Here is a 19,153-nt window from a genome sequence, read left to right on the forward strand (position 1 = left end):
CGGGGGGTGTACCCTTTGTGGTCCAAGCCACAGATAGCTCAGGGGGTGTATTTAGGTACTGCTCATCGACATGGCTTGGTGTAAGCGAAGCTACAGCGGGTTGTGCTTCTTAGTCGAGTCTTACATGATCTTTCTGTTCCTTCGCTAACAGCTTACACTGCAGGCAGACGACGGAAGCACATGCTTACAATCCTGTCTGACGAGAAGAAAACGGGTGGGGAATGAGGTCGCACATTGTAAGCCCGGGAGGATCGAAGGTCTGGTCCTGAATTTGTGATTCGACGAATCCGCCATGCCGTGCAAAGGAGGCTGTTGAAGCTGCTGCAAGCGGATGGCGGGGCTCTAGCTGAGACCACCTCTATGTGCTGGGTGATCTCGCACGGCAACGAATAGAGACAAAGGTTAGCCACATGTTTTCGATGGGAAGATTGCCGTAAGACTGGAGATGAGCGACTGCAACCGGGGCATGCTCTGCAGGCGGCGTCTCGAGTACCCCGGCGGCCGTCTGATATGAGCGCATCCACGCATGAGGTGTTGGACTTTGTTTGAATCTGGCTTGGTGGGTACGGCGTTCGCTTTTCTTCGGATTGAGCAACACTGAAGCCATGGCGAGGTACCTCATACAGTTGTGCGATGCATGGTTTCTGTGTGGGCCGTACTGGCCTTCCATTCGGCCTATTTGCTGATTCCAGGGACCGTGGAACGTGGATTGTGCGTAGCACGAAATCGACATCAGAAAGATCTGGATAGCGCGCAACGAGCGGCTGTATGATACTAAACAGGCGCGCTCGACGTGTCCGGGCTTGGCTCAAAACTTCAGGGTTTGCCTCGGCTGGGTGGACTCGCGACCGATTCGAGAAGATCTGGGTCAAGCTGGGGCGGCGAGATGGGCGGTGGCATGGAAAAGTTGCCAGATGATGATTTGCAGGAGAGGCCGGTCTAGCAGGGTTCTCTCCTCGGTGCGAGATGTTATTTTTGGCGACTGGTATACGGAGTGGACGACAAGCCGCCCCTTTTGTGGCCCGTTCTCACGATGGCAATTGAGGCTGTACCTCTTCTTAGTGCGTTGTCTTCTCTTCTGTTTTTTTCCCCTTCTCGTCCGCTTCTTTTCGTACCTGGGGGCCCCACTCCCTCCCTCCCCTGTGCGGCCCCTCCATGCTTCATGGGTGCAACCAGCAACGGAGCCAAGCAGCAAGAGTTGGACACCAGGGGACCCGAGCTTGGGAATTCTTGTCGCTTGGTGTCACATTGGCGACGATCCCCGCTGGATTCTTTCTAGCGCTTGACAACCAAGGGGTGTCCGCACCCAGATGATTGGGGACTGGGGCACGTCGGAGCCAGGTAATACGAAAAGAAGGGGTCGAAAAAGCGATGATGTCGGTGATGGAATCCTCAAAAAAACGTTGGAGGGTGGGACAGGGCATGACGAACGTAGGTAGCCGTCGCACCGATGCCCGAGAATAGGGGACGTCTTTGACGCAACACCAAGAAATAATCAAACCGACAAATCGGGTGGACGGAGCGTATCGCAGACGTTAGACAACTAAGGTAGCGAGTTGTCATGTTTGATCTCTTGTGTACCTGACTATTAGTACACATTACGTGCAGTTGTTGATTTGCTTGGTAGGATTGTGATTCCCAATTAATGACGAGATGTTGTTGGGATAAGGCGGTAACTGAATCAGATCTTGGTGTTGGCGGGTTTGGGGGCACATGGGATGAGCACTTCAGGAGGCGCGTGCTCGGATAGGTACGAAGTACTCCGTACACCGTACCTGCCATGCCATGCGTGTGCATGTATTGTGGGAGAGTGGGGGAGCTCGGGTCAAGTTAAGTTCCCGCAGCTACTTCGTACATAGTAGTCCATAGGAAAGACGCGCTGATAAAGGTACGGGCTGTGGCAGAGAAAGAGGTGTGTTGAAATTCGATGGATGGCAAGGCGGGTGAGGCGTTACAGCAGAAGTTGATGGCAGCAGCTTTCCTAACTCGGTGCCTGCTTGGTGCCTGCTTGGTGCGGGCTTCATCACAAGCTGACCATTTCGGAAGGCTTTAGCGTTACAAATGCAGCTTGCGGAAATCGTGCCTTTCTAGCGGCTGGATTGGAATGGAAGCGGCGAGAGCAGCATCGGAGTCAGATGGATGCCAAATCGTGCTCAATCAAGTGTTGGTTGGCTGATTATCTGTAGAATTCCTCAAGCGAGAAAGGTGAATGCGCATAGCACATATGGTATTATCCAGGACTCCGTACTTGCAAGTAAGTGCTATGGAGATATTACTGTGAACCATTTGGCCAACAGCATTGGTCGTACTGTATCCGTAACAGCAGTTGAAATGAAGAAGCAAGTCTTTTCTAAAGCCCACGATGTTATCGCGGTACGTACCGAGGGCGATCTTTGGAGCTAGTGTAGCAGCCGAATGGCTCAGCCAGGGAATGGCGCCACAGTCCACGAAAGGAGGGGGGGGGGGGCTTGAGGAGGACGGGAGGAGGAGGAACCCAAGAGGAACCCGCTGGGAGAGCCTGGAGGAGGTGAGGGATGGGAGCGGTGGGTGGCATTCCTGCACTGCGCCTGCGGCCGCGTCCAGGTACCGTACGGATAGTCTGAAATAGTGTCTGTCTCTGGATGAAATGAAAGCAAGAGGTGGGATGGCACAGAAAACGACGGACCAGTCAATGATGCAGCATAGACAACATGTCAGACATTGGGCTGTAGGTATTCTTCCTTGTCTGCAGTCTGCTCAGGCACACAAGAAACAACGGATTTCGCCGGGATGGGGCTAGAAATGTTCTTCAAGATGTGTGGTTAAGTCAAGGTTCCAAGGAATATCGCGATGTGTGTTGCTGCAGGCAAGTGGTGCCAGAAGCTGCAGCTCCTTTGCTGTTGCCGGTGAGGTGGGGGCCTTTCCAGTCTCCAGAAACCTGCTGCCCCTCACTCGCTGCATTCGCGGCTCTTCCACTGGCTGAGCACGTCTGTCTTTCCCAACTCTGACCGGGTCGCCCCAGACATCGAACTGCAAAGAAGTGCGGATTACGGATACCGGTACGGATAGGTCTATGTCTGTCTCTCTGCAGTCTACGGAGTACACAGAGTAGGTATTTCTGCTCCGTCGAAATCTAGATCCATTCTCCATTCCGTTGCCCTAGCGCCTGTCTGCTCCGAGTCCTGGCATATGCCATCCCAGCTGCAAAAGTGTTAGACACCTCCGACTCGGTGACTCGAGAACTGCCTTACCCATCATCGTTTGTCAACCGACCCAGCAAAGAGTCTACTGGACTTTCCTGGAGGCACTCGAATCCATGACTTAGACATGATATCTAGCAAGCGAAAACGACAATGAGACGCTGCTTCCTGCCAACTTCTACAGCTAAAAAGAAAACGGGCAAGGCAACTAGCTCGATAAACAAACATGACCGTCTCTCAAAGCATCTGGCCTCATTCACTGCTCTCAGAGACGAAAGTCTTCTGCTGATGTATCAGTTGAATTGTAGGTATCCGTACACGCTATCCGAACTTGCCTGCTTGCTATCCTGTGATGAAGGCATTGCCTACCAAACAGCAAGTAAACAGTCAGTACACTCAAAACAACACTTCAGCAAATCATTGCGCGCTTGTTTCCTACAGCCTTGTTTCCTTCCCTGGCTTTCTCTGGGCAATAGCAAGACATCATCGTCCATAACAAGAACGAATACCACCACATAGTGTACCTGGCCCTGCCCACTCACCCCCATCCTTCCGTCATCTTTAGTCCTCACCCCTCAACCCGTGCCGCGCCGCGCCCTCTCGGTCATCCTCAATACGAGCACGCCCCTGCCACACCCCGCCCACCGCCCCCTCCACGCCTCTGGGCGCTACTGCGTATTCTCTCCACGTACACAATACACTCCCCTCCCATTGCTCTCCAGCCTGTTGAACCAGCTGCACATAAAGCTGCTCAGCTCCCGCCTCCTGCATCTTGCTCTACCCTACTCATTCTCTCTTGATCCAACTATTCATCTCTCTGGCTCTTCTTGATACCCTTCGCCGCCGCCTCTACCACCCGAGTCTCCGCCTCTTTTTGTTAATTGGTCTTTTACGTTTCTTGTCAGGGTCTTCGATTGCGTTGAATCAACATGTGGTATGTCCCCCCAATTCCGCTCCCCGCTCTCCTGAAAGCTTGCCGGCATCCTCCCCTTCCCCTCTATCCAGCTTCTGCCAGCTGAAAAAAGGGGTCGGAGCGCCGACAGCCACAAAGGCAATTGGCAGCACAGTAAGCAGGCAGTAAGCTGACGTGCACCTCTCTCCTAATAGTGGCATTTTCGGCTACGTCAACTACCTGGTGGAGAAGGACCGCAAGTTCATCCTCGACACTTTGGTGAACGGTGAGCACACCGCCTCCTACTGAATACTTCCAATTGGAGCCACATAGCTCCACCTTATCTCGAGAGCTATTTTGCTAACGGGCCTCTGCTTCCAACAGGTCTCTCCCGTCTCGAGTACCGTGGATACGACTCGGCCGGTCTTGCTGTCGACGGTGACAAGAAGAATGAGGTCTTCGCCTTCAAGGAGGTTGGCAAGGTCGCCAAGCTCAAGGAGCTCATCGCCGAGTCCAAGGTCGACGAGACCAAGTACTTCGACTCACATGCCGGTATCGCCCACACTCGCTGGGCTACCCACGGCCCCCCGTCTCGTCTGAACTGCCACCCCCACAGGTACGTTTGCACACCCGCAAAAACAACAGCAAACTTTCCCCTTTGAATGCTCTCCTGTCATCAAACTCTCAAGTAGCTGACATGACTTCCCATCTCCTAGATCCGACCCTACCTGGGAGTTCACCGTCGTCCACAATGGTATCATCACCAACTACAAGGAGCTCAAGACCCTCTTGAGCGCCAAGGGCTTCAAGTTCGAGACCGAAACCGACACCGAATGCATTGCTAAGCTCGCCAAGTACCTGTATGACCAGCACCCCGATATTGGCTTCACCGACCTCGCCAAGGCTGTCATCAACGAGCTCGAGGGCGCCTACGGACTTTTGATCAAGTCCGTTCACTACCCCCATGAGGTCATCGCTGCCCGCAAGGGTTCTCCTCTTGTCATTGGTGTCAAGACACAGAAGCGCATGAAGGTCGACTTCGTCGATGTCGAGTACTCCGAGGAGGGTGCCCTCTCTGCCGAGGCTGCCTCCCAGAACGTTGCCCTCAAGAAGCAGCAGGACAACTTCTTGAACCCCAACACTCTGCTGGGTGCCCCCGACAAGTCGCTTTTGCACCGCTCGCAGTCGCGCGCTTTCATGACCGATGACGGCATGCCCATGCCCACCGAGTTCTTCCTCTCGTCTGACCCGTCTGCCATTGTCGAGCACACCAAGAAGGTCATGTACCTTGAGGACGATGACATCGCTCACATTCACGAGGGCTCGCTGAACATTCACCGTCTTAAGAAGGCGGACGGCAGCTCCAATGTGCGCACCATCCAGACCCTGGAGCTTGAGCTTCAGGAGATCATGAAGGGCAAGTTCGATCACTTCATGCAAAAGGAAATTTTCGAGCAGCCCGAGTCCGTCGTCAACACCATGAGAGGTCGTCTCGATGCCGCCAACAAGACTGTCACCCTTGGTGGTCTCCGCTCCTACATTTCTACCATCCGCCGCTGCCGCAGAATTATCTTCATTGCATGCGGTACCAGTTATCACTCATGCATGGCCGTTCGCGGCGTGTTCGAAGAGCTGGCCGAGATCCCCATCGCCGTTGAGCTGGCTTCCGATTTCCTCGACAGACAGGCGCCCGTCTTCCGTGACGACACCTGCGTCTTCGTCTCCCAGTCTGGTGAGACTGCTGACTCTCTCATGGCTCTCCGCTACTGCTTGGAGCGCGGTGCCCTGACCGTCGGTATCGTCAACGTCGTCGGTTCCTCCATCTCCCTGCTCACCCACTGCGGTGTCCACGTCAACGCCGGTCCCGAAATCGGTGTTGCCTCCACCAAGGCCTACACCTCCCAGTTCATTGCCATGGTCATGTTCGCCCTCTCCCTTAGTGAGGACCGCGCATCCAAGCAGAAGCGTCGCGAGGAGATCATGGAGGGTCTCGCCAAGATCCCTGAGCAGATCAAGGATATCCTCACCCAGGACCAGTCCATCAAGGAGCTCTGCTCCAAGACTTTCCAGAACCAGAAGTCCCTTCTGCTCCTCGGTCGTGGTGCCCAGTTCTCTACCGCCCTTGAGGGTGCCCTGAAGATCAAGGAAATTTCCTACCTTCACTGCGAGGCTGTCATGTCCGGTGAGCTGAAGCACGGTGTTCTTGCTCTCGTTGACGAGAACTTGCCCATCATCATGATCCTCACCCGTGATGATCTCTTCAAGAAGTCGCTCAACGCCTACCAGCAAGGTAAGTCTAGAATATTAGCCAACATCAAGCTTGATAATTTGCTAACAAATTGAATAGTCATTGCTCGCAGCGGAAAGCCCATTGTCATCTGCAACCCTGGTGACGAGGAGTTCAAGACCAGCGAGGCTGAGAAGATTGAGATCCCCAAGACGGTCGATGCCCTCCAGGGTATCCTCAACGTCGTTCCTCTGCAGCTGATTGCTTACTGGCTGGCTGTCATGGAGGGACTCAACGTCGATTTCCCTCGTAACCTGGCCAAGTCTGTCACTGTCGAGTAAACTGCTCACATAGCCTGAGTGAAGTTTGGTTTATTGTCGGGTGATTCGCCCCCTTGGAGTTGGGTTGCCAAAAGGGAGGATAAGCCCTTGATGCTTTTGATGTCACAGCGGGCCACAAAAAGGCGATGGCAACTTCGGAGCCCTCTGATGTATTACTGGGTATTGTGAAAATGGGGGAATGGTCCAGCATGGTAGATTTGGGCCGGTCAAGATAAAGGAGCGTATCTTTTTGAGGTTAAATGCCGTAGTCAGGCAACCTGAAGCAATGAAGAACAATATTGTCTATTTCATTTGGTGTTACACATGCTTGCTCGCACACGCCTGATTTCATCGTGATGTCGATAAGCCCTGGGTTGCAGGGCTCGTGCTTCTCTTCTACTACTTGCGTCTCATGAGTATTCCCACCCACGGGACTGCCAGAGCTTATGCCGAATACCCAGTCATTGTCATGTCATTTCCACCCATTCTCTCACTGCCTGTCTCTCTATGTCCCAAAGATCCTTGTGTCCGTACCTTCCCTAAGCTTAGTTCACCTGCGTGCCGTAGCCGCGGATCCGTTCCGCAAACTTCCAGCTCTGCTTCTCAAGCTTCTCACTCTCCTTCAAGTCGACTCCATCCTTGGTTACTACAGCGATCGAGTAGGAATCCGAGCTGCGAGCGTCACGGTAGAAGAGAACCTTCATACACTCCTTAATCACGTCGACGGCCTGCTCCTTGGAGAGCTTAGCGGCGGTCTCCTCATCGGGGGCGTAGCGACGCATGATGGGTTGGGCGAGGGCTGAGCCGAAACCCGTTGCCAGGGAGGGAGAGGTGAAGGTGGTGCCGAGCAGGTCGGCGGCGGCGAGGAAGGGCTTGTTGTTGTCGTCGAGGCCGGCGACGAGGAGGTGGTTCCAGAGGGGGTCGAAGTCGGAGCGGCGCTTGTAGAGGAGCTTGGAGAGGTACTTGTGAAGGTTCGCGGCATTGAGCCGGGCGGGGGCGTCGTTGGCCAGGTCGTAGGACTCCTCAATGTCGAGGCTTGAGAGATGGCGGTCGAGGTATTGCATGTCGGAGACGTCGCCGCCGAAGCCCACGACTGTGGAGTTGGCGAAAGTGCGGAGACGCTTGACATCGGTGAAACGGGCGAGGGAGCCGTAGGATGCTATATGATAGAACAATTGTCAGCTTTCATTATTGGAACAGTATGATGACAGCACAAGACGGCATTGAAGGGCGAGCAAAGACAAAGACGTACCCAGGTTGTCGGCGGCGATGACGACACCTTCGCTGAACTTGATGGCAATGACTGATGTACCCGTGACGATGGGGGCCTGTGTCGCTTGGTTGGGACCATTGGTGTTCATGTACGAGCCATCGTAGGCTCCGTAGACGTCGTCTCTAGGCTATGAGGAGGGGTTCCGGCTTGTTAGTCTACAATGCGAGGCTGAGATTCCCGGGAAGGAGGGGAGGGGGGAGACTGGGGATTGCGTACACGGCCCCAAGCTTGCGGTCTGTGATCCATGGTGGCTGGATTTTGTGTAGTTTGGAGATCAAGGTGATGAAAATGTGGTCGGAAAGGAGGATAGGCTTCGTCGTTGTTGCAAGTTCGTGGGTGGGTTTGGTGATGGTTCGGTATGTGAAGTTGATTGAAGCTTGTCCGGGGTGAGCTTCGCGTCCCGTGGGTGCCTCTGCAGGCCGCCTGGCTGGCCGCCTGGCTGACTGGCTGACAGGCCAGTTGCTCCCGCCGCCGCTAGAGCTACTGCGTCAAGGCTCTGGTGCCTGACAAACGGGGCCGCAAGTTTGGGGTGGGCTTACCAAAAATGGTCAGCTTGGAGCTGTTGTGGTGGGTGATTGAAGGTGGCGTACCCCGTACTCTGTTTTGCACCCTTTTATCATAGTATTTTGGTACTCGGTACATCAGAGCTCCAGGGGTGGATGGTCAAACAAACAAGGAGGTCGACCAAGTTCAGTCGCATTGCTCACAGTCCCTCGTCATTCCGTCAATACCACGGACGGCAATTGTGGTGTCGAAAACACACCCCCGACTCCCCCGACTCCCACGATTGGCCTGATCCTAGCCTCAATACCGCTCGCATTCGACTCGCCCTATCCAGCCCCTTCCGGATTGCCCTATCGCAATCGACCACCACCACTAAACATCTCCCGGCTCGCTCCAAAACACCAAACACCAGCCCACTCACAAGATCACAACAATGTTGACAGCAATCGGCCGCGCCGCCGCTCAGCGCGTGCTCCTCCGCACCGCCCCGCTGGCAGTACCGCGAACTCAGCTTGCCGTCGTGCGCGCAGCGTCTTGCCGCGGCTTCTCAACCTCGCAATGGGCGCGCATGCCTGCCACCAAGGCGGCGACAACCACTAAGACCAAGACGAAGACCACGGCCGCCAAGAAGAAGCCTGCCACCAAGGCCAAGAAGCCCGCTGCTAAGAAGCCCAAGGCGAAGAAGAAGGTCGCCGTTAAGAAGGCTGTGCCCAAGAAGAAGGTCAAGAAGGTGGTGCTCACGCCCGAGCAACAGAAGAGGCTCAGGGTGCGGGAGTTGAAGACGGCAGCGCTGCTGGAGGAGCCCAAGAAGCTCCCAACGAACACATTCCGGGTGTACGCTGAGCAACAATTTGCTACGGAGCCCACCTCAGACTTGAAGTTGACCGACCGGGTCAAGAGCATTGCCGAGTCTTACAAGAACCTGTCCTCATACGAAGTCCAGGTAAGGCCTGACCCTCTGTCTTATTCCTTCTGCTGTGAATCTCCAACAGAAGCCCCTCGATCCATATCAAACAAGAGACTGACAAACCTGGAATACATAGCGTCTCGAAGAGACTGCCGAAGCCAACAAGCTGACCAACAACGCGGCCTACAAGTCGTGGGTTGAGTCGCTCCAGCCCACGGTTGTGGCCGAGGCCAACCGCGCCCGCGCGAGGCTCCGCAACCTTACCGGCAAGCAGGTCCCGCGGGCCATCCGCGACGACCGCCTCCCCAAGAGGCCGCACAACGCCTACGCGCTCTTCGTCAAGGCGCGGTTTGGCAGCGGCGACTACTCCAACCACACCGGCAAGGCGAGTGAGAACATGCAAGCCATTGGCAACGAGTGGAAGCAGATGTCACCGCCCGAGAAGCTCGCGTATGAGGAGCTCGCCAAGGCTGACTTTGACCGTTGGGAGCGCGAGTCGCTGGAAGTCTTGGGCCATGTCGTCAAGCGTAGCCCTTCTCCCGAGTAAGAAAAAATTCACCCAGTTCAGGTCACGAATCTGAGCGGTAGCCCCTTTCTTTCTCTCCTCGAGGATTCCCCTTGAGGAATAAATTCCACCCCACGGCGTCAAGTGTCAAAAAAGTAGGATATGCCTGAGCGAGTTCAGCAGCGCGATGAATCGTGTACGAGGAGGAGCAAGCCGGGAAGAGGAGGGTATGCTTATTGGTTTTCCTTGTTCTGTACAGAGTAGGAATTGCTAGAAGGATCGGTTGATGTTTCTTAGCTATATTTCAGATACCAAATGTCAAAGAGAGGTTTCGCGACTAGGACGAAATGTTCAATTTGCTCCCTATATACCATTTTGAAGGTGCGCCCATTGTTTATTTCTATGCTAATCAGGTTGTTTGCCCCGTATCCAAACTTGTTAAGCAGTACCGCCCTGTCGAACCCCTTACCTTATGCAAACGCCTCGCTTAGCCAAGGAAAACAAGAAGTAAAACGAAATGAAAACAGCCCGCCGCGTCGTCTCCCATCTTACTACATTCCGTCGTCGGGATCGTCCTCCACGCTCTCCCCAGAGTCGGAGTTTTCGTGGCCATTGGTGATGACAATAACCTCACCCGCACCGTCCAGCCACCTCGCCGCATCCTTCTTCAGCGCCCTCTCGCTCGCCAGGTATAAGGCCAGATAGATGTGACCGACGATGTGGCCCCAGCAGTACACGCGTATACAGGACCAGTCCTCTGCGCGTTTACACCAGACGCCCCATCCCGCGAACCCTTCGAGGATGTAATCCGTCAAAAAGTGCCAGGCTCGCTCGCGGAGACTCGGTCGCCAGCCGGTCCAGTCCAAGTGCCAGTGGCCTCGCTCAAATGGACGCAGTTCCCTCGTCTGTTCAACCGGAGCAAAGCGCTTCGATATCTTGAGTTGGCGGGCCAGCTCCTTCAGCTTGGGCGTCAGGAGATCATCTGGCGTCAGCTCGCTGGTGCCGACGGGGGGGCCAACGGGGTGGATCTCAAGACGTGCGAGGTAGCTCAAGTGCCTCTCATTAGGAGGCCGTTGAGGTCTGAAAAGATCGCTGGGCCCAGGGCCTACATCTGAGGAGCTTCTCGTGATGACAGACCTCGATTCCGAGATGGGCGCTGACCGTTTGTGCCGTTTCGATGGAAGTAGGGGCTCGGAGCCGGCTCGGTTTGGCGATGACGGTATTGCTCTCTTCCGAGACGGTTGGCAAGGCGTGTCCTGTATTATCTGCTCAAAAGGAGAGCTGAATAAAGGCAGTCGCTTCAGAGCAGGGAACGGCGTGTTGAGGATTATAGCATCTGCGGGAATAGTAGAGGCCGCTGGAACTGGGGTGGCATTGCTCTTAATTGCCAGGGAGTTGCTCGACGTTACGAGAATAACCTGACCATCTTCCTCATCTTCATTACAGTCTTCCTCTATGACTGGCGTAGCCGTTGCGACTACTTCTGGAACTTGTTGCTGGCTTCCCTCTGAGGACAGTTGCGGAGATTCCCCATCGAGTTGGCTATCGAACTGCCCTGCCAGATGTTCGAAGAGCCGGCTCGGGGATGAGAACTCGGCAAGACTGATGTCATATGACGGCTGAGAATCAGCGACGACACTGGGAGGAGCTACCCAGCTAGCCTGCGTTGGCTGTGAATCAGCCACAGGTTGAGACGAAGGTGGTAAGTCTCTAGATGCAAGTGGCTGACCGAGACCCGGGGAATTTCTGTTATCCAAGACACTCCTAAAGGACAGTTGCTGTGATTCGAAAGATCCAAAAGTTGCGGGGTATTGAGGTGGCGGTGGTGGTATATGTGGTGGTGATGAGGTTGCCGGTTGCGTTGTTTCGCTATCGAGGTTCGGCACATCTGACCAAGCAGGCAACGCTGGTGGCTCGGCCTCTGAGCTGTGGATAGCTTCGACATCTTCCTCTTCTGAAGGTTTGCTGAAAATATTGGTCTGTCTCGTTGGTGCAAAATCGAGATATGCCTGGGCAAGGGCTCGGTAGCGCACATCATCGATGTTTCTGCACGGCGCTGTGACGTGCACTAGGATCTCGACGTCGTCATGTGCCTCCATGACAACCTCACTGGGAAACTGGAGAGTACATTCATCTCCAAGAGCAAGCGCCAAGATGCATAATAATGGAAGGTGCTCTCGTAAGGTCCAAAAAAGATGAAGCAGGTTACGAAGATGATAGGTGATGGTAGCTTTGACCAAAAGAGGTGAGAAGGAGAATAAAGCAATTCCGTCTGTCACTCTTCGCCTAAGAATATGTCAGACTTAAAAGTGAAAGTGAAGTCTTAAGAGACGCGCCTGCATAGCAGTCTCGAAAGTCAGTGCTCTTCGAGGTGGGGCACCTTGCTGTATTCCCCCCTGCACCTCATGTCATGTTGAATGCGGAAGCAGACACGCATCTCACCGGCCCCACCACAACAGCGTCGTAGAGGTTGGATGTTCTGCGAGGTATTCTCTGGCATGTTCTCCATACGGGTAGCCTAAATGCAATTAGCGCCACTCAGAAAGTTCAAAAGTAGTTATACTAACCCTGGAGGAGTAGTATTGCCTAGCTATTGTGTACTAGGTACTCAAGCTGTACTTTGAAATTGGATCGAACAAACTGAAGCTTGGCCTCTCTGGTGCTGTGCCATTACCCCAGAAATCCTCAGTTCAGGGGACCAGAGACAACAGACCACGCCAATTAATTCTCCTTTCCCAGAGCCTCCTCCAACTCCTCCACCTCAGCCCGTGATAACACCCCAACGACCACCCTCTCTCCCACCCGAAAACCAGCAGCGCCGCGAACATGTCTGCAAAGCCCACCACGCCCCCCAACCTGGGCAAGGTCCTCGTCGTCGGCGGCAACGGCTTCCTCGGCCACCACGTGGTCAACCAACTCCTGGCCGGCGACCGCTGGGCCGTCGCATCCGTCGACGTTGTAGATCTCCGCTGCGCCAACAACCGCAACCCCAAAGCCAACTACCACGAGGCGGACATCACCGACGTAGACAAGATCAAGTCCCTCTTCGAGAACGTTAAACCCGACGTCGTCGTCCACACCGCCTCCCCCGCGCCCCAGGGCGATAGCGCCATCGCAAAGGATCTCTTCCGCAAGGTCAACGTCGACGGCACCGCTTCCATCATCGCCGCCTGCCAGGCCGCCTCCGTAAAGGCTCTCGTCTACACGTCTTCCGCGAGTATCATTAGCGACAATGCCACCGACCTTATCAATGCCGACGAGCGTTGGCCCGTCATCCGCGGCGAACTGCAGACGGAGTATTACTCCGAGACCAAGGTGCGCACGCCAGCCTACGAATTCCCACGCTCCATTGCTCTTATAATGCGATGGCCAATCTCCTGCTCTTCTCCTTCAAGTGTTGTTGCGTTACCAATGACTGACATGTGACCATTCGTAGGCCGCCGCAGAAGAATTGGTCCTCGAGGCAAACCGCCAAGACCCCTACCCCCTCCTCACATCCGCCATCCGCCCCGCGGGCATCTTCGGCGAGGGCGACACCATGGTGACGCACCAAATGGTCAAGATCTACCGCGAGGGCAAGACGGGCGTCCAGCTCGGCGACAACGACAACCTCTTCGACTTCACCTACGTCGGCAACGTCGCCCACGCCCACCTCCTCGCCGCCCGCCTCCTCCTCGCGACCGCCGCCTCCTCCATCACGCCCCTCGACCACGAAAAGGTCGACGGCGAGGCCTTCCTCGTCACAAACGACAGCCCCATCTACTTTTGGGATTTCGCCCGCGCCATCTGGCGCGCCGCCGGCTCCGACAAGGGCACCGACCACGCCTGGAAGATCTCCCGCGAGTTCGGCATCGCGCTGGGCTTCTGCTCCGAAATCTTCTTTGCCATCATCGGCAAGCCGCCCATCTTCAACCGCCAGCGCTGCATCTACAGCTGCATGACGCGCTACTACAACATCAGCAAGGCCAAGCGCCTCCTCGGGTACCGACCCATTGTCGGCCTTGACGACGGCATCAAGAGGGGCGTGCAGTGGTTCCTCGACCAGGAGAAGGCTGGCAAGGTGAGCGTCAAGGCATGAAGGACGCTGTTACAAAGGCGATGATGGTTATGATGAAGGGCGGTGGTGTTTTAGGGATATGAGACCTTCATGTTGAAAAAAAAGTTTTCAGAGATTTTTCATCGTATATATACATAAACCACCCCTCAATGCCAGAGGGAACTAATAAACGGCCAATAAGCGGCCACATCATGAGCAAGAGCAACATATCTCAGGCCGTATTCTTTGCCTTTCTATGCGTGTAAGCAGGCATTGCGAATGGGCTGTGAAACATGATTGTAGGACACGCGAGCAGCAACATGTTTGCACACATATTCAGAGGCAATAGTTGGAGAAAACCTGCAGGCAATGCTTGGCCTGTCCTATTCGCGTTGGCGGAACTACCTAGGTGGCCCTTTTACTCCATCCATAGCTACGCGGAGGAGCGTCTTTCAAAGGCGAACAATGGACGAGGTTTCCCCATTCCTCCCGACCCCTTTCTCGAGATGCGCGCAAACGTGGCGCACTATTCGGCCTCCTCCCTCCCCCCTGGCTCCAGATCATCTCACAAATGTAATCCGATATCTCCCTCTTTCAACAAAAGAAGCGAAGCTATACTAGGTCTCTCGCGCAAGCCAAGAAGAAACGAGGCCAGCTGTCCAGCTCGAGACATATCAATCAAATCAGACCGGTATCACCCATCGACAAGTCAATGGGCACAGGGCCTTTACTCCAAACAAGCCAGGGTCAAACCAAGACCACCAGTCCTCTTTCCCCCCCTTTCCAGTAGACGACGGGATCGTAATTTGTGCGAAGGAACACCAGCAGACCGTTAGGATGCCTCATTCCATATCGATCCGATGCTTCACTCTCGGAGAAGCCAAGAAGCAGAGGGTTTGACAAAGTGTTGGAAGAGAACTTTGAAAAGAAATAAAAAAATCATTCATGCCGCCTTGTCGTGAGTTGAGTAGCCGAACAAAAGAAAAGTCTTTTGTCCTTTTGATGAAAAACGGTTGGGAACGCCGCCAACAATGCATGGATATGTGACTCTCCGAAACCCCAAATCGCAGTCCCAATAGAATGCGTAGCAAGTGATGTGAGCCTCGTAGGAAATCACTCTTCGATATGTGTGTAGTTTTGCTGTTGCGGTTTGGTTTGGTTGGATTATGTGTTTCCACCTACGCCAACACCGCTGTTCTGTCTTCCCCAAACCCCACCCGACTGGCGCCATTCTCTCTTTTGAGCTTCCGAAGGGCCTTCGGTGTCTGAATGCTCATACTGGCTTCCACCATAGGGTGAAGGGTGGCCATTTTCTTCATGTGGCCGCCATCTTTGGGGTGGTGTACCAGGATTGGGTTGGTTGAAAGGAGGAATGGGCATGGGCGGTTCCTGCACAGTGCGGACGCTACTCTCTTGTTGTTGCCACAGAGCGGGGTCAGTCTCAACCCTTCGGGGAGGGGGCCGGGATGAGTTATCTGGTCTGTTAAAGACCTCATTAACTTCGCCCAACCCTGGTCTTTGACCCATGCGGTCCTGGTAACGCTTAAGGATGTCCTTTGTAGTGAGATCGGCAGTGTTGCCAAACACGAATGGATCGTTGACCATTTCCATAAGCTCGTCGGGAACCTACAACTAATTAGTATTGCGAAATGTCTGATGACGGGACAGCAATCTTACCAGGCACATTTCTTCGATAGACGTGATCATATCGTTCACGGCGACAATGGCGAACATGGGGTCGCTGTCCAGTGCGGGCGCTTTGTTGCTGTTGTAAAGAATGTTCGGTGCAATAACGGTTGCCAGATTCTTGATGTCCATCCTAGATCCGGCTTCCTCATCCACTTGATGGAAGGATCCGGCCCACTTCAAAAAGCAGAACAGAATCTCCAAGCAGTCTCGGTGAGCCTTGGGCAAGAGACAGCAGATGAGGTGCAGATACGACTTGCGCTTTGCATCGTCCTGAATCTTGGCGACAGAAATCCAGAGCTTCTGGAGCTTGAAAGTCAAGAGTGGATCGGGCAGCTCACGCAAATAGCGCTTCAACAAAGCGGCAACCTGTACAACAGGCTGGTCCATGAAGCTAATGCTGTCGCAGCCTTCCCGGTCGATTCTTTCGCAGAGCTCAGACAGCTTTTTGATGTTGCCGTTCTTTCGGAAAACACCCTCAACGGAAAGATCCATTTTTCTCATGGATGAGATGAGGTCGTCAATAATTGCAGGAATCTTGAGTGTTCCGGGGCCTACACCGTCTGTTGACTCGGCGCCATCCTTGTCAATGATGACGTCCAAGGGTACTCCGAAAATGCCCTTCTTCTTGACATTCTTCGGCCGGTCGTTCTTGAAGGCCTTGCCCAAGTTTTTCCAGAACGTGGGCTGCTTTCTCGACTCGATAAAGCTCAATAACTCTTCCAGAGGGAATTCGTTCTCAACGGCAGGCGCCAGAGTCAAGACTGCCAGGTGGCGCACGATAAAGTACTCCAATCCCGAGAGCTCCGAAAAGTACTTCCGTCCCAGACGCTGAGGCATCGCATCGCCCATGCGCAACTCAGCCTCTCTACCTGCCGACTGCGATCTTTGATGTCCCATGGGGTCGGTTGCGGGGGACCGGAAGAGTTCCTGGCGGTTGGGCTTATATTGTTGCTCTTTGACTTGTTCGGCAGCAACAATTCGCGGGATATCATCCAGCGTCAGAGCGTCTTGGTGGTTGAACATTTTGTCCGTTGTGCCTTCGTCGTTTGGGCCTCTTCGTTCCTCGAGAATATGGAGGTCCCCATCAGCGCGGCCTAAATCCTCGCCCGCGGATCCTGGGCGAACGCTACGTCCCTCAGGCCCGTCCATGATGCGCGACGTTCTGGCCTTGCGAAAGCTTGAAGACAAATGCTTGTCGAGACGAGTACTTCTCAATCGGCGAACATCATTCAGCGTGTTCTCGTAGGAAGACTCGCGATTGTGCTCCCGTTGATCTCCAGCGTACGACTTCGAGCGGTTGTCTGAGTTTAGGTAGGGTGCTTCTCCGGGAGCCAAAGTTCGGGCACCCTCGCCTGGACCATAACCATCAGAGTTCTGGTCATCGTTTTGCCGAGGCAAAGCGCCATTGCTTCGCAGGATGTCCAACAACCGCGCGAGCGCCACCTTCAACAAGAAAACGTACTGCTGGAGCTTGGTGACATGCTCAAAAGGCGGCATATCATCACCGTTGGCGCCGATGCAGTTGTTGCAGTAGATCTTCTTGTCAAAGGCATTGTAGCGAGCATCTTCCAGCTTGCGACCGATGTCTCTTGTGCAACGTGAGCAGCTGACGCAGGCAATGTGCCATCGCCGGTCGGAGTTCTTTGCGCACTCGTCTTCGACAGACTTATTGCAGAGTGCACAGTGATCAGAATCCTTCGCCGAAAGGCGCGAGTTGCCCGTAATAGCCTGTAGGGTGTTGTCGTCGGGCTTTACGCTGTCCAGTTCGCTCAGGTCATCCAGGAACTGATAAATGCCGTCGGAGCTCTTAGACTCCTTCTCAAGGCGTAACGCTCCCTGCAGACAGATTCGAATGAGAAGCTTGAGATAGTGAGCAAGACCTGTGACTAGGGACAATAACTCCTGAGTGACGCCAAGCTTGCGGGCTCCCGTGTCCTGGGTCTTGGACAGCAGCGAGAAGAAAGATACTATCTTTTTGCACAGAAGCTTGGCCTCACGACCGTACGACAATCCTATTTCTGGGCTGTTAGCGAAGAACGTGATCTGAGAGTATGGCTATTCAAAGCTCACCCTTGAGCTTCAGTTGATCCATGGAGTAGTCCAGGCGATCAGCAGACTGGAACAAGATCTCAACGTGCCAGATGAACTTCTTGGCGACCAGCACACCGTCGACATAGGCGCCGTTGCTCACGTGGAGGAGCATATCGGAGATGCATGCTGCGGACGACTCCTCGAAAGTTGACAGGACGCTCCAAATACGGTAGACCTTCTCCTCCATGCGCTCTTCCTCCTCTCTAATGATGTCGCGCGTCGCGGGGTCGTCGGTCTCCTGAGGTAATTCGGAGGGGTCACTCGGCTGCGTAAGTCGCACGTTCCAAAACTTGTGGATCATGTAACACTCGGGATGCCAGTGCTGGTTCTGGCCGTTCCTGTAAATTTCCACAAACTGCTTGAGGATTGCAGTCTGGCAGCCATTGCATCTTTGCGCAAACTGCGTAGAGTAGTGGTAGTGACAATACACGTTGCCATCGTGCTCGTAGTAGCTGTCCTGCGCGCCAAAGACCGTGGGACACAGGGAGCATGTGAAATGGTCGACGTGATACTTTCGGTCGAGAGCGGTGATGTAGGAGCCTCGAAGGGCGCCGCCGCACTGGAAACAAAGCAAACCCAGCCGGCGGAAGTAGTCTGTCTCGCACAGAGGATACTGTCCTTCACCACCTTCGTCATCGACGGGGAAGAACTTGGAGGCTACAATCTGGCCGCAATCCTGGTGGTAAAATCCGGGTTAGAACAATTAGAGAAGAACAGGGGATATTCTGAAGACGTACACGACACTTGAAGCAATCCAAGTGAAAGGTTCCGTCCAGTGCGCGAACGAATTGGCCGGTGAGAGGCTCTCCACACTTCTTGCAGGTCCTCTGTTGACCGCTGGCTGACCGCCCACCTCCTCTTCCTTTGGATCTACTGCGTTCACCGCTCCGCCTTGAGTCGCCCTCTCGACCAGGTGTTCTGGGACCGGGTGAACGTGAGGGCTGTTGTGAGCGGTAATTTCTTTCGGGAGTTCTCCTTCCTCCGTTCTGCCAGACTCCATCACTGGGATAACCAGGTTCCATAGGGGTGACGGCGGGGTGGGCTTGCAAGCGGTCGTCCGGCGCCCCATGATCGTAATCCGACGCCATGGTGCAGTAATGTTTGCGTCGTCTTGTCTGCGCGTAGTGTGTTCGATTGCGACTCTTCACTGGTAGGGCGGGATGGATTGGAAAGCGGCCCGTCAGCCTTGAGTGTCGGAGGTGGAAGTTGCCAGGAAATTATCGGTCGGCATCAGCTGGGCTGCGAAAATGCCGGGGGGTGGTCGTGGTGGAATGGGTAGGTAGGTATGTACTGGGGTCGAGAATTGAAGAAAAGGGTCGTCGTCGCACGGCGGCGGTATCGTGCTGGGCGATAGTAAATAATTCGGGTAACGGCCGTCAGGTACTCGCGAGACTGGCGGGAGACGGGTAGCCACGTCGCAGGCGCTGGCCTGAAGGGGATGGTGGTGGTGAAAGTAGTGGTAGTCGGGGTTGGGATTGGGATTGGGAGTCGGTCGAGTACGAATAGTCGGGGGTCAGGGTGAGAGTGAGG

The 19,153-nt window shown here is 54.5% G+C and overlaps 9 protein-coding genes across 9 annotated transcripts; 4 read left to right on the forward strand and 5 right to left on the reverse strand.

Moving 5' to 3' along the window:
* Positions 1-358: 358 nt before the first annotated feature.
* Positions 359-670, reverse strand: CPAR01_02779 (uncharacterized protein; the record flags this gene model as incomplete). Its single annotated transcript, XM_060487066.1, has 1 exon — positions 359-670. One exon carries the CDS (start codon positions 668-670, stop codon positions 359-361), a length of 312 nt encoding a protein of 103 aa, XP_060354394.1.
* A 244-nt stretch (positions 671-914) lies between these two features.
* CPAR01_02780 (uncharacterized protein) lies at positions 915-1,286 on the forward strand (the record flags this gene model as incomplete). Its single annotated transcript, XM_060487067.1, has 1 exon — positions 915-1,286. One exon carries the CDS (start codon positions 915-917, stop codon positions 1,284-1,286), a length of 372 nt encoding a protein of 123 aa, XP_060354395.1.
* Positions 1,287-1,392: 106 nt separating this feature from the next.
* On the reverse strand, positions 1,393-1,797 carry CPAR01_02781 (uncharacterized protein; the record flags this gene model as incomplete). The annotated part of the gene is made up of 1 exon (XM_060487068.1): positions 1,393-1,797. One exon carries the CDS (start codon positions 1,795-1,797, stop codon positions 1,393-1,395), a length of 405 nt encoding a protein of 134 aa, XP_060354396.1.
* Positions 1,798-2,690: 893 nt separating this feature from the next.
* CPAR01_02782 (glucosamine-fructose-6-phosphate aminotransferase) lies at positions 2,691-6,639 on the forward strand (the record flags this gene model as incomplete). Its single annotated transcript, XM_060487069.1, has 5 exons — positions 2,691-2,707; positions 4,287-4,357; positions 4,456-4,687; positions 4,788-6,361; positions 6,419-6,639. The coding sequence occupies 5 exons, from the start codon at positions 2,691-2,693 to the stop codon at positions 6,637-6,639; spliced, it is 2,115 nt and encodes a 704-aa protein (XP_060354397.1).
* A 524-nt stretch (positions 6,640-7,163) lies between these two features.
* Positions 7,164-8,137, reverse strand: CPAR01_02783 (proteasome A-type and B-type; the record flags this gene model as incomplete). The annotated part of the gene is made up of 3 exons (XM_060487070.1): positions 7,164-7,777; positions 7,871-8,018; positions 8,108-8,137. The coding sequence occupies 3 exons, from the start codon at positions 8,135-8,137 to the stop codon at positions 7,164-7,166; spliced, it is 792 nt and encodes a 263-aa protein (XP_060354398.1).
* A 691-nt stretch (positions 8,138-8,828) lies between these two features.
* On the forward strand, positions 8,829-9,849 carry CPAR01_02784 (HMG box protein; the record flags this gene model as incomplete). The annotated part of the gene is made up of 2 exons (XM_060487071.1): positions 8,829-9,338; positions 9,439-9,849. The coding sequence occupies 2 exons, from the start codon at positions 8,829-8,831 to the stop codon at positions 9,847-9,849; spliced, it is 921 nt and encodes a 306-aa protein (XP_060354399.1).
* Positions 9,850-10,358: 509 nt separating this feature from the next.
* Positions 10,359-11,906, reverse strand: CPAR01_02785 (uncharacterized protein; the record flags this gene model as incomplete). The annotated part of the gene is made up of 1 exon (XM_060487072.1): positions 10,359-11,906. One exon carries the CDS (start codon positions 11,904-11,906, stop codon positions 10,359-10,361), a length of 1,548 nt encoding a protein of 515 aa, XP_060354400.1.
* A 727-nt stretch (positions 11,907-12,633) lies between these two features.
* CPAR01_02786 (3-beta hydroxysteroid dehydrogenase/isomerase) lies at positions 12,634-13,885 on the forward strand (the record flags this gene model as incomplete). The annotated part of the gene is made up of 2 exons (XM_060487073.1): positions 12,634-13,122; positions 13,244-13,885. 2 exons carry the CDS (start codon positions 12,634-12,636, stop codon positions 13,883-13,885), a joined length of 1,131 nt encoding a protein of 376 aa, XP_060354401.1.
* Positions 13,886-15,007: 1,122 nt separating this feature from the next.
* On the reverse strand, positions 15,008-18,711 carry CPAR01_02787 (RhoGAP domain-containing protein; the record flags this gene model as incomplete). Its single annotated transcript, XM_060487074.1, has 4 exons — positions 15,008-15,469; positions 15,521-17,544; positions 17,603-18,299; positions 18,361-18,711. 4 exons carry the CDS (start codon positions 18,709-18,711, stop codon positions 15,008-15,010), a joined length of 3,534 nt encoding a protein of 1,177 aa, XP_060354402.1.
* Positions 18,712-19,153: the final 442 nt, after the last annotated feature.

The sequence above is a fragment of the Colletotrichum paranaense genome (genome assembly GCF_030867605.1).
Source record: "Colletotrichum paranaense strain IMI 384185 chromosome Unknown Scaffold_2.1, whole genome shotgun sequence".
NCBI classification, from domain to species: Eukaryota; Fungi; Ascomycota; class Sordariomycetes; order Glomerellales; family Glomerellaceae; genus Colletotrichum; species Colletotrichum paranaense.